Source organism: Leuresthes tenuis, unplaced genomic scaffold (assembly GCF_036924035.1).
Source record: "Leuresthes tenuis unplaced genomic scaffold, fLeuTen1.0.hap1 SCAF_23, whole genome shotgun sequence".
In the NCBI taxonomy this organism is placed as follows: domain Eukaryota; kingdom Metazoa; phylum Chordata; class Actinopteri; order Atheriniformes; family Atherinopsidae; genus Leuresthes; species Leuresthes tenuis.
In genome coordinates, this window is record NW_027325377.1 from 25678742 (window position 1) to 25694859 (window position 16118).

At 47.6% G+C, this 16118-nt stretch overlaps 1 protein-coding gene across 10 annotated transcripts in view; it reads right to left on the minus strand.

Annotated features, from left to right (window-relative positions):
• Window positions 1-16118, minus strand: part of sox5 (SRY-box transcription factor 5) — an 83171-nt gene that overhangs the window by 46450 nt on the left and 20603 nt on the right. For 8 of the 10 annotated variants that reach the window (XM_072377135.1, XM_072377136.1, XM_072377140.1 and 5 more), the window contains exon 4: window positions 1486-1572. The exons of the other annotated variants lie outside the window; for them this stretch is intronic. In XM_072377135.1, coding sequence (XP_072233236.1) covers window positions 1486-1572 — 87 coding nt within the window. The remainder of the gene's footprint in view (window positions 1-1485; window positions 1573-16118) is intronic. 10 annotated transcript variants of the gene reach the window in all.

Sequence of the window (16118 nt, forward strand, 5' to 3'; positions counted from 1 at the left end):
GCGCACGAACACCTCCACGCTGCTGCTGTTAAAGCGAGCCGCCGCACACTGAACCCAGCTGCCGGCGTGCAGCGCCAGGCGGGACGCCGCTACCCGGAAATGTCAGCGCAGCAGGGAGCTGGGAAAAGGGGGCTTGATCAATGGAGCTCCCCTCTGGACGGCGCTTTGATTACATATAGCTTTGCTTGCTAATGAAGCTCGATTACTGGAGGAGAGCGGCGGCTTCGCCCTGGAGCTGCAGGTAATAACAGCCGCCCTCCTCCAGCTTCCTTCTCATCTTTTTCTCCTCGCCCTGACCTCCTTGCATATTCATATGAGCGCGTTTCTGTGTCACTTCCTGCCCTCTGTCCCGGGGGTTAAGAAGGGCTGATGTGGATCAAACGGGCGATTAAGGCGGAGCTTAAGGCGGAGCTGATGGACTCAGTAACTTTCTGACATGTTGGCCAAACACGGGAGAGGAAGCAGGCAGAGTTTAACTTTATTTCTGTTCATCTTTAACCCCTAACCGGGGCTCACAACCCGCCGCTTCCACTTCTTCTGCCGCCGGAAGCGGCCAAAGGGGCGGGGCTTATATATATAGCAACTAGCAGATATATCTTATAATCCATCCATACATCGGTTCCCTCTTTCACCATGGATCGTACTCTGGGCCTTCTTTGTGTTTCTTTGTTCTTTCCACCTTTTTTTCCACCTTTTTTCCACCTTTTTTTCCGCCTTTTTTCCACCTTTTTTCCACCTTTTTTCCGCCTTTTTTCCACCTTTTTTCCGCCTTTTTTCCACCTTTTTTCCACCTTTTTTTCCGCCTTTTTTCCACCTTCAGAATCCAGGTCGGCCCTAATTGGCTGTCGTCGCGTAGCGTCACTGCTCATTTGCATAAAGTTGAGCCTTTCTCAACTCTTGAAGCTCTTGAAGCTCACAACGCCAGCTTACATTGAAAATGAAAGGCAGCTGGCCGCTCACGATGATTTTGGTGTGAGCCCCCGGTTAAGCTAGTTCCACAACTGTGAGGTGAAACCGACGTTTTTCCAGCTGTCAGAAGAACAATAATGATGTCATTCAACCTTTCTAAAAACCCTTCAAAAGCACCATAAGCTTGGCAAACTTCAGTCTCGGTAAACCTTGGAAACCCTGACGATGTCCGGTGCATTTTCACCATAAATCTTCCATTATCGGCCACATTGTTCAGTTCTGACTGGACACAGATCAGATTTGATGGTTCACCATCATCACTCGGGTGATTAGACTGAGACTTTGAGGACTCTGAGGCAAACGTTTGTCCAACTTTACAGGAGCAGGCAGCTGCTCTCAGCTGTTTTAGAGCGCTGCCGGATTTCTGTGACCTGAAAACAGTCGAAGGGTGACTTTAACCTGGTGGTTTTTGGGCCGTTTTACGTACTCAGAGGAAAGAAAGTTTTACTTCTCAGACGTCAAAGTTGCTGAAATATTTAAAGAATTTCGATCTGTTGCTATTTAGTTGTGCCATACCTTTAATTTCTCCGATGTGCCCTGAGCCCATGGCCAAAAGTTTATCCTTCCAGTCCTTTGACAACAGCCTCTCAATGCTGGGGGCCTCTGTTTAGGGGAGGAGGGGGGGTGGGGGTGCAGAGGAGAGGGAGAGAAAGAGGGATTCAGTTGGCTGGCCAACATGACAATAAAGCTCATTTAAAGTCCATTTGCTGTAATAAAGGCAGCGGCGGCTCAGCCTAATGGCCGCATCAGCAGGCGAGGGAGGCGGAAGGAGAGGAGCTGATAATCGAAAAGGGAGCAAATCCGAAAAACAAAAACAAGCGAGCGAAAAGGGAAAGAGCGAGAGAGGCGAGGAAGATGAAGAGAGAGACAAGTGGAGGACGGAGGGAGACAGACAGAGAGGCTTTTTCCCCTCTCACCTGCTGCTAGAGAATCATTAGCCCTGTGGGCCCGAGACAAAGAGCGCCTTAATGCACCCGCCACAATGGACACATTATCAGCTCGCGCTTTGTTTTCAACACTTCACACAGTGCCTCTCACACACATGCACGCACCAGGCAGCGCACGTGCACACACTGGACCTGAGAATCACTAATTACAGTCCTGGCTGCGGTCTCACGTGCACAGGCTCACGCACGGTGGAGGGAGTGGAAATGTCACACGGCCGAGAAGACGCACGGAGAGCTTTAATGCATGTATATGTGCACGTGTACGTGCACGTATATCGAGCAGTTCGCAGAAGGAAACTCTTTAAGCACCTGCAGATCTGAGAGAAACAAGAAGAATAGTGAAGTTTCCCTTTAATAAGAGTTTAAATGATCCAATTTGTCACAAAACAGAACAAAGAAAAGATAAATGATGGGTTTAATATGTGAGTAAAAAGTTTTATTAATCTGATTATGAACCAAAGCAGCGCATTTAGTTTTACTTTAACTACGTTTTTCTGTTCATATTTTAGGATTTTCACCCCAAACGATGCAGTTCGAATACTTTTATCCAATAAATTTATCACAAAAACAGAACAAACAAAAGATAAATGATGATATGTGATTAAAAAGTAGCTCCGCCTCAGTTTTATTAATCTGATGATGAACCAAAGCAGCGCATTTAATTTGAGTTTTTCTGTTCATATTTTAGGATTTTCACCCCGAATAATGCAGTTTGAATACTTTTATCCAATAAAGGACATAAATAAGCTGCTATCTTTTAGCACTTTTATGGAATTTAACAGGAGAAACAGCTGCAAACGTACAGGAGAAATGTGGATAAAAAAGAGAAGTTGTGATAAATAAATGACGCTTTATCAACAACAAATCCGTGTTACAGCGTCGCTTCCTCCTTTCTGTCTGCAGAGGAGACTTTTAGGGATTAAAAATGCACCGTGCACGGCGTGCACGTGCGTGTGAGCGCCTGCAGCCTCCCCCGAGGCCTGAATCAGGTCCTTTCCTCGTGGCTTCACCACGAAGGCGCTCACGCCTCGCTGATTGCGATGGGCACGCTCACGCAGGCCCAAAGATCGATGCTGAACTTCAAACCAGGCCACCTTCCACTTTCTCTCCCGTCCTTGGCCCCGTGCTTTCTGTCGGACGCCACCGTGGCGAGGAAGGGGGGAGGAGCACAGCTGGGATGGATGGAGAGTCTTTAGCAGAAAGAGGCAGCCTGAAAGAATATGAGTGTGTTTCCACCACAGCGACAGCTGTCTCACCATCACCCCAACAGGTGCTATTAGCCTCTGGCACTCACTCTTTCTCTGTCTCTCACTCCCCCCCCCACCACCAGCCCCCTCTCCCTCAACAATGACAGAGGCTTTTAAGCCAAAGAGCTTTGACAAGTGAGAGGGAACAACAAATGGCAGTGTGGCCTGTTCTCTTTCCACTGCACTCCCTCCCGTCTCCATCTCCTAGTTATTATTTTTATTTATTAACAGGGCTGCAGCCATTGTCCCCAGTGACAGGCCGGGTCCACTTTAACTATTAATAAAAGCCAAGAGGCTCTTTCATTGTGGCGAAAAGGGAGGAAACGGGCAGGCGAAGTCGAGGGGGGGGCAGAGGGGAAGAGGAGAGGAGCTGGAGGGGCTGCTGCATATCTATTAGTGAGATGTTGATTGATGGCTAACATCACGACAAATGAAGCCGGTCAGAAGATGGCATCCTGAAAAATTCATCCTGTGAATTAGCTTCTCATCGGTTCCTGAGCCGCAGCAACAGATCCTCTGGCCTCTGAAAAGCAGACGGAGAAGCACCTGATTCCCGTTTCATGTCCTGCAGCAGCGTCGGAAACACAGCCAGCTCCTGCCAATTAAGGCCCAAACCAGCACAACACTTTCCATGAACTCCACAGAAGGTTGCTGTGACGTACGGGGGGGGGGGTTCGCGGTGCGTTTGGTGCCCACGCTCGGGCGTGAGCTGCATATTTGCAGGGTGGGGCGTCTCAAACTGTGGGCGAAGGATGCTAAAGAATGAAGGAAACCCCTTAAATACAGTTTCAGCCTTTCTTATATAAAGAAACATCACATTAAATTCTGCAGAAACCAATGTTTGCACTGAATAAAATATCAGAACCCAGCTGTTTTTCTTCCACATTACCTAAACTTCCTCCCATCAGAGAGCATTAAGCACTCCTGAAAACCCTCCCTCCTTGTTTTGACTGTGGAACCGGCTGCTTTTTGGGTTTTCTCCTGTAAATGCATGGACTCATCCGAGGGTGACGTCCTGATTCGGAGGATTCTGGGAAAAGCAGAGGGGGAAAACAACGCTGACAATAACTCTGGAATCGTCGGCTATTATTTTGGCTCATTGGCTCAAACGGAGTCAAGCTGCTGCCCTGCAGCCGAGCCAAAACAACCCGTCCACCTGCCGAGAGAGCGAGCGAAACGCTGTGTGTCACGGCGAGCTTTTGGTTCACAAGCTGCTGGAGAGGGAAGGAGTGAAGGGAACAGAGCGCTGGGAGGAGACTCAACCTCAGTCCGGTTCGCTCTGACCGACCTCACAAACAATATCATCCCTCTCCCTTCTCTCGCTCGCTTTCTATTTTTCACTCAGACGTTTTGCCCTGAGTCACCGCAAGCAGCCAGCTCTATTTTTCCTATTATCTCATATTTGTGAAGACTGGAGACCTTTAGAGGAAACGGGAGGGTGGGGGGGTGGGGGGTGGCTGTGTGTGGAAAGAGAGGGGAGGAAAAGAAAGTCTGAGAGACAGAGAAGCCGGGCCTTCGGTACACAACAAAGGGACCTCTGTGCCAGCGCCAGGCCCAGCCGGGCTCGGAGGAGGAGGAGGAAGAGGAGGGCCCACAGGAAAGGGCCCATGGCTGCTCCTTACACCCCCCAAATACAGGCTCCACATTGACTTGGGCAGCAATGGGGAGACTTCTGCTAACCCCCCCGCCCCCTCCTTCCTCCTTCGTTCTCCTCCTCCCAAACCGAGCCGAGGGTCAGCACTGAATAAGCAATTATACGAGCACTGGAGGAGTTTGTCTGAGAGCGCCACCCTGAACACTGAAGCATTAAGCTGGGATGGAGCTGAAGAATTCCCCCCGACGGACAGGGAAAGAGTACGTTAGGCTGTAACCACATTAAGGTAAATCACTGCCGCAGTCACATAAACACCTTAACAAGGTTATCTTAACCGGATTTAAGCCAAAATCACAGAAACATAACATCTAAATTACTCATCATCTTGATTTAAAGCCTTAATTTGAAAAGTTTCGGATAAAAAAGCAGAAAAAATCTGCTGATTTTCCGACATTAACTCAACAATAAAACAAATAGTGTCAGATCTGCTTATCTTGAGTCCCATGAAAGCCCGAATCTGACTTTTACCGAAGAGAAAGATTCATTCCTGTAATTAATGCTCCAAGTTCACCAAAGTGGATCTTCCTCAGCTGGGGTTCAAAGAAAGTTAAAGAAATCAGACTGAAATCATTTATTCACGCCCCCCCCCCCCCTGTCTGGCTCTTCCCTCGCACTCCATTACCAAAAGATGATGTTGATATTTTGATGATCAATTCATGTCTGGTTCAGCTGGGCCTGGACACATTCTCATCGATTCCTTCTAAAGACGGTCCAATCGCTCCAAAGTGGCGCGGGCCGTGCCAACACCAGCCTCTTGTTGACCATCATTTTTTAAACAACGAACAGAGGCGGCGCTTTATGGCGGCCTGAGAGGGGAGAAAGAGACGCATCAAAAAGCTTTTTGTCCTAACCCACCTCGCGCCACCACCTCCGCAAGGTTAGCTGCTAAAAGTACCAATTACTGCCTTGTTGTTGGGGAGAACGGCGCTTGGCAACAGTTGCCGGGGTGGCCGGGCCTCAGTGTAAACATTAAAATCCCTCTCCTCCTCCTCCTCATCCTCCTCCTCCTTACTTTCTAACCCCCCCCCCCCGTCTCCCACCGCCGCAGAGGGCTGCAGCAAGAAAGAGACGGAGAGCCTGAGCCCCCGACCGGACTCGGTGTCCACTGTGGCTTTTCATTCAGAAGCCTCTCCAACTTTGGTTATTAATAAACACTCAGACCACGAGGCAGGCTGGGAGGGGGGGGGGGCACGCAGAATGAGAGGTTTTGGCTCACGCTGCCACAGCAAAGCTGCATCAACTTCTGAGAGCTGCAAGGCTTTTATTCACCTTGTAAAGTTAGTTTGTTTTTCTTGGGTGAAACGACGGGGGACATATGGCGCCCCCCCCCCCCCCCCCCCCCCCCCAAAGGGCTGTGATGATCCCAGCCGGGTCGACACACCTGTTAAGCGACTAAATTACTCCATGACACCTAACGTGTGTCACGGCGAGGCTTTTATTTCAGTTTTACCCCCCTCCACACATCATATTAACATGAGGTGAAAATGCTGTGAAAATATCTAAAAAGAAGAGATTCAGCCATCAGAAAACAACAGATTTTTTTCAGTCTAATATTAGGGCCTGAATGGATGTACAGCAACATGAATCTGACGCTCTAAAAATAGGCGGCGACACATCACGCGAAAATCTACCAGGGTGTCAGTCAACAATTTAATAAATTGAAAATCCATTTATCTGAATACAGAGTTCTGCCCTTCACTCCACTGCCTTTCCCTGACAGATGGTGTTGTGGCTGCTTATGTCCAATTTGATTTGAACCAAACCCTCAGCCAATTTTTACACTGGCATGAAATCTCAGCGAGCCAGATCCACACACTGGCAGTCAGAAATAGCAGCGGCGAGGGCGCGACATTGTGAAAGAACGATGAAGGGCAAAATCTGGAGCGACATTCGAGAAAGTCGCCGAAAAACTTTCCTCGCTGTTTGCTTTCGCCTGCGTGTTGTCAGGCTGGTGGAATTAGCGATGCTATCTTAATGCAAGACAGAGAAATGTTCCTTTCACACACACAAACACGCCATTTCCCAACTGCCTCTGTGACCTCCATTATCATTAAATGGCGTTTGATAGCATCTAGACATTTGAATCCGCTGTGGACTAATTCTGCCCTGATAGCCACGGCTACGGCACCCTATTAGGGACAAGCTATGGGACGGAGAGCAGAGCCCATTTTCATTTTACTGCCTCGTACTTTACGGGCCGGAGTGTCAGCTGTGGTGCAGATAACCGCCAGATACTGCTCTCTAATTGCCTGGTTAACAAACACGAGAGACTTTTGAATAGATAATAGAAGCTCACGTGCAACAGGAGGAAGTACATCCTGCCCTGTTGCTGAAGCCTGTTTTTCAAGCACAAAATGCTCCTTTTTGCTGATTTTTTTTTGCGAAACCGTCTCATGTGCAAAAGGTCAAAGGCGGGTCACGATGTAATCTTTTAACCAAACCATGAAAATCTCTAAAATTAGGTTTTCAGCGACAATTTACCGATTTGCAAATCCAAATGCAATTTGCAGACCTCTAAAAACTCAAGTTTCACGGCAAAAAAAAAAATCTGATTCATATCAGAAACCTGCGGAGGAGCCAATCAGATAAGCCGAATGCAGTCTGCTGCGTCCCGGCGAGGGTTAACGAGTCGAGGGCCGGCACTTTTTATTTTAACGCACGCACATCTCTGCCTGTCATCCCGTTAAAGTGGGCCGAGGCGTGAGTGCCGGTGTGTAATGTGTGTGCGTCCGGGGCTGCTGTAATGGAAAATGACACTTGCAATCTGTCTCGTGGCAATAACCCCTCTTCAGCGCTCTTGTCTCCTCGCCGCACACTTCGGATGGTTCTGTCACTGCGGCGGCCCTCGGGCTTTATTGCATCACTTTAACGTGACAACAAAGGAGCACATTGTGTGTTGGGCCTGCTGAGCGGAGACGGGGAACGGACCCACGCATCAACGCAGAACGCGTCTTCTCCTGCGAGTCATGACATTTTTCGTCTGCCTGTCAAAGCAATGACAGCGAGACGGACAGAGCAGCAGACACTCCTGACACACTAATGCTGTTTTGCATGTTGGACGCCCGTTCAAACTGTGCTGAGCTGCGGCTGCAGCCTCCTCGGCGCTCGTGTGTGTGTGTGCGTGGGAGACTGACGGGTGAAGACTATTATTTCTGATGTTATCGTAGTTTTGGGCCGTGTGATTGACAGCTGGCTTGGCTTTAGAGTGGCTTCTCTTCGCCGGACCCGGTGAACACGAAGCACACACTCCTCTCGCCTTGATAGCCATCTCTGCACCTCCTTCTTTTTGTCTTCTCTCTGTGAGCATGTTTGTTCCGTCAGCTTGAGACAGAGCGTGTTGTAAAGCCTTAAGAATAGCCCGCATTGTCCTGTGTGCAGCTCAAAGACAGCAGGGCAGACATGTGAGAGCCATTAGACCAATGGCAACAGCAGTCCAAACATCACTGGAATGCTCTGCTGACTAACGTGTGTGTTTGTGTGTGTGTTTGTCTCTGGCTGCTGGAGCCTTAAGAGTCACTGTGCTCCAATTATTCACTCACGTCAATGTCCCTTCTTGTAAATCTTTCCCTACTCCCAAGTTTTCCTGGCAAGATCTCACCGCTTTTAGGCGAAGGAAAAAAACCCGTTTGATTGGTTGATGAGATCTGCCTCGTCGATATCGGGTGATGCTGCTGGTTAGGTCACATTAGGATCACTTAGCCATCTGTGGCTAACAAACTGGACGAGTAGCACGCAGACAGATTAAATGACAATATCAGACGAAGTCAGAGTACTTGCTGTACTTTATCTTCTTTCCATGTATTCATTCACTTTTTTTGGCACGTTCAATTTTACTTGACAAGAAACGGTAGAAAGACGGAGGGAAAACGGCTTTGAAAGGCTCGAACAGATGGGGGGGGGGGCCAACAAGAGATGGAGACCTCTAATGGCACAACCTGAGATTGCAGCAAACTTCCCCCCCAAAAAGATATTTGGTGGCTGTGAAAAATGCAAGAATTTAGCTGTTTTTAAGCTACTTTTCCCCACATTTTAATCAGGAAAACTTAGACATATTTATGCTGAAACCCCCCCTGACAGAAAGCATTTATCACAAACTGAAGACTGAAATTTAACAAGTCGGGAGAAGCTCAGGAACCACATTTGTCTTTCCAGAACGAGCAGCGTGCGTGAGAAGTGTCAAAATGGCGTCCTTTAAGGTGACAGGAGACGATTTTTCATATTCCAGCCCCAAACTGCTTATTTTGGTCGTATTTTCCATCGGTGGTACTTTCCAAGAGTTTGAACAAATGACCCATTTTGTCCTCCAGTCCTAATTTATCCTAATTTATCCTAATCCTAACACCAAAAGCTGAAGGTTCAGCCTGTTTGATGCTTTTTATTGAGGTTTCCGATTCCTTTAAAGGCTGAGAAATAAAGTTTTAGTGGACAATAACCTGTGATTTTAATTACACTTTTGTTACAACAGCAGCCTGCACGATAATTTTCTTTAGTCGTGCAGAATGGAGATGAATAGGCTTTGACTCATCTGCAAAATGGAGCTCAAAATAGCTCAAAACTGCAGTCAACAAATCCAGCCTCAGTGTGTTTCAAGCCTTCATTTTACTGGAAAATCTACCAAAACACACAGTGAGAGAGATTCAGAAAGCTCAGCTGAATCCAACGCAAACTCGCTTCTTTACGTCTTAATTGGAACTAGTTGCTGGTATCAGAGTGGGTTCATTTTCATTTCAACTCCTTGAATCAATATTTATTTTCTCCCTGAACATTCCTGCATTTGACCCCCCCCATCATCCCTAAAGCAAGACACCCATGACTCTGTGAGTCGGCTAATTGCCTTAACAACATTTGGCTCAGTGGAGACTGGAGCCTACAGTGGGGTACGATAACCTTGGAAATAACCTAGTTAGAGTAATTCAACAAACCAACAAAATGGATGAGAAGGGCGTGATGTGTCGTAATCTGGGGGAAAATATGGTTCAGTAGGTGGGTAATAAAGGGGCTGTGAGTCCTGTGTTTGTGCACGGTAAGCCGATACGGTGCTTTGACTGGGAGGCATACAGTGGGCTCAGTGTTAGAAAGGGTGTGTGTGCATTTGGGCGTCAGTGTGTGTCAGACGAATCCACACCCCCCAACAAACAAGAGTCCAGTGTGTGAGAGTGGACGACTCCCTGAGTTACGCCTCTCTGACGGCCCGCCTGCAAACCAACCCGAGCACATGAGGAGAAAGCGCTCGGCGGAGGAGTGACAGACACTGAGAAGGAGGAAGATAAAGATAGATGAGATCAAATCTGCCAGAAGAAAAAGATGGACAGAAGAGTTCTCATTGGTGAATGCATGCGTCTGAAATCTGCTGAGACACCAGCATGACCACTCCGAAGCCCACTACCAGCCATCTGACACACAGGCAGGCGAAGAGGCCGCAAATAGCTCCGTTACACGCCGCCGACCATCGTTTTACTCACAACACACGTGAAACAAAGCTCCACTCTGAACTGAAGCTGCTGCCTGGTGGAGAGGAGGCCGAGGACGGAGGAAGGGTGAAGAATGAACCGGACACAGAGGGAAAAGTTTCGTGTTTAAAGCGCTCAAACCAAACCTCAACAGCTGGTTATCAACCCTGCAAGCAAACCCAGGCTTCCTGACTGTGGACACGTGCACGTTCATGCAAAACGAGCTGCTCAGAGTCATGCACTCACAGCCGCTGCAGCAGCCCAAGCAGGAAGGAAAGCCGCTGAATTAAAAGGAATAAAACCCAGAATTCCAACCACATGTTAATAAATGAGCGAATCAATACTAGAGCTGGAGTAGATCTATTGATCTGTGCGTCCTGTGAAAGGAACGAGCTGCAGGTGTGTTCGTGAGGCATGTGAGAAAGTTTTCTAACTTTTGTAATTGCCCTTAGCACCAAATAAATAAGAGTAAAGAAAAACCAGTCGGTGGGCTTATTGTTATCCAGTCATCCAGGCCGTGAAGCCCGGAACAAAAGCCGCAGTTTCATGTGACTTTAATTAGTTTTTAGAGCATTTTTAAGAAGGCTGCGGACGGGAATATGAACGCTCAGACATAATTTGATGAGTTTGATTTGCTGCATGCTTCAAGTTCAGTGATTTTAATAAGAAAAATAGTCATTTAAAATCTTAGAAAGTCGGCAGGTAAAAGCTTCAGAGCAATCGGTCACAAGCCTTCCCTTCAGCTTCATTCTGTCATGAAGCTGAAGCTGAAGCAGATGTTTGCTCATCTTAATCAAAAAGGTCTTAAGAAACAAAGGTTATGATTCTACTTCTAAACCCTGAGTGACAGACGATTATGTTTCACCACTTCGTCACTGATAGGAGGAGAAACTCTGGGATTATTTACCATTTACGACTCTTAACACACACCTGGGTTACTGACAGGCCTGAACACAACAGCTGATCTGGAGGCCATGGATAACTGCACGCCTTTCTGCACACTTACATCTGAGAATGTTTGTGCGTTTGTGTGTAGGTGACAACTCCAGCACCAAACCGACTGGCATCTGGCGGTGGCAGTTGTTTTAACAGCTGAGCTGACAGCATTAATCCGAACGCGCCCAAATCAAAAGGAGACAACACCTGTTCACTGCTCCTGAGCCGGGGGGAGGCATGAATGAGGGCAGGCACTGAAGGAGATGGAGGGGAGGTGGTTGGGAGCAGGTGGAGGGAATGATGGGGAAGGTGGCTCAATGGCTGGAAAGCGAGGGATGAGAAGGAGGAAGGAGGAAGGAGGGGATGGGGGAAGATGGTCGGGTGGGCAGGCTGCCAGGAGACGCTCTGCGCTCTTTCCCAGGAGCGGAGCCAAAAGAGGAAGGACGGGTGAAACCGAGGGGAGGAAGAGGTGAAAGAAGGGAGGAAGGAGGTGTGCAGCAGCTATCTATGGAGAGCGAGTGAGCGGCGGGGGGAGAACACAGCGGGGGAGGAGCTCTGGAGATGCTCGGCTCCCAACATCTGGCTCGAATAAGGCCGGGTCGCGCTGTGGGCTCTGGTCGTGACCCCTGAGGCCGACAACATAGACACCGCCGCTTCATCTGCGGGAGCCGCCCTCTGACCAGCCAGCCAGGGGTTAATTAACTAAGACCCTGTGGCTTCAAAGCCTGACACACTGACTGGCTGAGCAGATGAGTGACCGGCCCCCAGGCCGACTGAAAGGAAGTGTCAGCAGCAGGGTGGTGGGCCGTCTCCGGCTGGCTGCTTAGATGCTGCCTGACTTGTTGCTCTCTGGGTGACTTAAGCTCTCAGACTGCTCAGACTTCATGGTTTGTTCACACAGGCTGGTGCACTCTACTCTGTTTGAGAAGAGCTTTGCAGCGATACACAACCATCCAAAGCCTCCAATCGAGCCGTTAAAGCCCCTTTTACATCCACGTCGGCCTTAAATCCTACACTGGACGCTGCTCTGATGCTCTCGAGTGCTGCAGCCAAGATGTGAAATTGCTGGAAGCAGATTGAGCTACTTTGCACACAAGCCTGTGTGGATTATACGGTGGAACCAGCAGTGAGAGGATTTAAAGGTAGAAACACAAACCCAGTCCGAGCTGATGAGGCCTAAGACTTCTGTCCATGTAAAGAACATTTAGGCTTCAGTGCAGTTTGCTTAAATACGACCAAGAGGGTGAACTTCCTGCTCCGGTAGATTTATATCAGCATCATAATGCAAAGTCAATCAAAATCTGACCTGGTGGGGGGAAATTTGCTCAAGTTTGACCATCTGAGCACAGAAAGCATCAGTTTTATGTGTTGAATCTGGATGATGTGAGCTCCTTTATTCTCCAACTCAGCCTGAACCCTCTGAGACCAGCTTTCTGTCATTTCTTTAAGGAGTCTTCAGGAATAGTTCTCCAGGCTTCTTGAAGGACATCCCAAAGCTCTTCTTTGGATGTGGGCTGCCTTTTGTTCCGTTCTCTGTCAGATGATCCCACACTGCTTCAATAATGTTGAGGTCCGGGCTCTGGGGAGGATTCATCCCTCCATAAGACCTGTTGCCACTGATTTTCAGTCCACTTCTTGTGTCATTTGGCACAGCTCAGCCTTTTCTCCCTGTTTCCCTTCCTTAAGAACGGCTTCTTGACAGCCACCCTTCCATGGAGCCCATTTCTGATGAGGCTTGGGCCAACAGTAGATGGATCAGCTGAAGGTCCAGATGCATCTCTCAGGTCCTGTCAGGTCACAGCTGGATTCTTTCCTCTTTCTTAAGGACATCACTTTCAGATCCTGTTCATCTGCTGGAGATAGTTTTTTAGGCCTGACACTTCTTCTTTTGTCCTCCACTTGTCCAGTTTCCTCAAATGTTTTAAGGACACACTGCACACCATGCTGAGATATGCCAAGTTTTCAGCTAATAGCTCTTTGGGAATCACCTTGTTGCTGCAGAAATCCTATTTTCTGTCTGTCAAACTGTGTTTTCTTTGCTGTTTTTCATAGATGCAGCTAAAGAAATGGGAACAAATGATGTGTCTTTGTGACAAAGTGCCTAAAGATCCAGTTTAAAATGGCTTCTTTGCTAAGTTGTCTTCGTCTTGTGAACTATTTTGTCCCTAAAGGAAGAAAACTCGTATAGAAATCGATGCAAACTCACCCGGTTTACATTCACTTCTCTGTAACTTTTGAGCAATTTCAACCCAATCTGCCCATTATCTAAAGTCAACTCAAAATAAAATCAGCATGTTAATGGAGACGTCTGGAAGCCACACAGCAAAGTGATAACTTTTTATAGTTTATGGCACAGTGTCGAGATAAAAAGTCAAACGATTCGTGCCAAAACGCGACTTCCACCTACTCACAAAGTAACGGCTGGTATGCCCGTTTAATGGAAGATGGTTGTTGGCTGACTTGATCATTCTTCTCGCTAAGTGAAAGTGTTTGAGGGGTGCAGTCATCTGGCCTTTTGAAAACTGTTTTAACTCCAAACAGCAATTGCTTTCCACGATGCTCCTCGGAGTGATTTTGTTGCTTAAGTGCCTCTCTGAAAGTTTTGAGGTTTTTTTTTTGTCGCGTTTCATATCCTTTTGATAGAGTAATTGAGGGACAAATGAAAGTCAGCGCACTCTGCACAAAACTCATTAATCTTGAGGGCATTTTGCAGCATAAAAACATTCCTCCGACTCTCCATGGGAATGGGAGAAAAGACCAAGCAAAGGAAAATAACAGAGAAGGAAGAAAAACAACAAACGAGTACAAACGAAGAGCATTTATGAAAAAGCTGAATAGATAAATCATGGATTCCACTGATTTGGTCATGGGACACGATGCTGAATGGGAGTAAATGAGTGGATGCCAGAACACTGGGGCCTGTCTAATACTTGGAATGATGTGACAGAGGCTTTTATTTAGCTTGATGCACGTCGATACGGACACAGAAACCCGAAGATGAAAAACACAAATACACATTTCACCAGGTATCACACACACACACACACACACACACACACACACACACACACACACACACACACACTGTACAGTAGGACAGTCAGACTGTGAGTAGGTCACAACAGCTCAGCTATGGATCCCTGGCTAATTCATGAACCTCAAGCTTTTGTCCTTAACTTAATGCCATGCCAGGGGGCCAATAACACACACCGATACACACACACCTCCAGAAAAACCACAGGACCCTCTCTCTTCTGTCTAAGCCCCTTTATGCTGGTGTATTGGACAAAAGCTGGGGCACTGCTTTTCCCCTCAAACACACAGCAGACGCACACACACAGACACCATTCAGCTCCTTAATATCGCTCATCTGGACCGGGAAGAATGGCAGAAAGGAGTTTCATCCCCACCGATTGTCTCGCGCAAGGCTGGAGAAAGAATGCAACGTTGAAAAGCAGACGCAAAACAATTCAATAAGAAAAACGACTTGAATGCGCCTTTCATCAAGCCAACAATGGCCTGCCCCACAATAGGCCTCAGGTTCACCCCATGACGTTGCCTGTTTCTCATGCCACAAAGGGAAAGAGAAAAAATAAAGCAGAACTGACTCTATTTGAATTGTGAGCCATGTCGTGATGACCCCCCCCCGTCTGTAACAAACTTTGTGAAGTTAACTGACACAGTGACAACCGGATAACTGCAAAGAAAGATAAATATAAAGAAATTGGTTTCTTTCAGGAAGCGCCGAGAAGCAAAAGGTCCTGGCCCGCTTCGGTGATTTTTATTTGAGCAAAAGGATGCTTTTTATTGTTGAGTTTCGAGATGTTTTAAAGCACCTGAATAGGTTGTGAAGCATATAAACCAACAACAGGAGCTCCCTTCTTCCCAGAAAAGGGTTCGTGGAAGTGTTCTTCTAAAAAAAACCCCAACATGATGTCAAACTTCTGTTCAGCAAATGTCAACAGTGTAGCTGGAGCTCTTTAATTGGAGGACATCACTCAAATGTCCTCGTTTTGTGAATAAAAAAAAAAAACAACACAGGAAATAAACTCTCCCCGTTTCACTTCACTCATTTTCTTTTTCTCAGAAGACTAATCACGACAAACAATGGCTGTGAGAGTCCTGTCGCACTTCGTGTTAATTTATACAACGAACCAATTACCAACAAGGGGTGGTAATCACATAAAGACGCTCGCCCGCTCCCACGCTAGGGCTGTGAAACTGCTGCTGTGTGTGTTTGTGTTTATGCACATGTGTGTGTTGCAGGCCTTCAATTCCCCTCGGGGATCCGTGCCTAAAAAAAAAAATATATGCGGTGACTTGCAACGGCTGTATATGCCATTGTTGACGTTTATAGTGTGTGTGTGAGAGTGTGTGTGCTTGACAGAACCCCCCAGATAGCAGAGAAGAAGAAGGATTAAGCAAAGTGAAGAGAAGGAGGGGGGTGCGTGGACTGATGGATGGATGAACGAGAGACTGCCTCGATCCCTCCACTTCTCCGGCTCTTTTTTCTCTCCCTTTCATTCTCTCTCTCCTTCTTCTTGGCAGAACGTATCCGCCCTTCCCATTGTCACCCATTGGAGTGTAAGGAGGCGTGAGGGAGCTCCGGCCACTGTGTGCTTGTGTGGCACAATGGCTTCGCCTAAGTGCTGTCCTATAAAATGCCTCAGTGCTCTCTAAAAGCAAGCCCTGGTTTCCCTCCGTTCCTTGAAAATAGATGAAGTGCTGTGGCGGACATGCGTGAGGATGTGTTGTGTGACATCCATCACTGAGTTGGCATATTCAGTGTGGAAACCAATGCTTCAGAGCAGCTTGCAAGCAGGGAGAACACTCAGCTGTAAAACACCACTTTGGTTGAGCTCAAGGTTGCCAGCACAGGTGTAAACCAGCAACTGTGTGTGTGAGAGTCTATTCA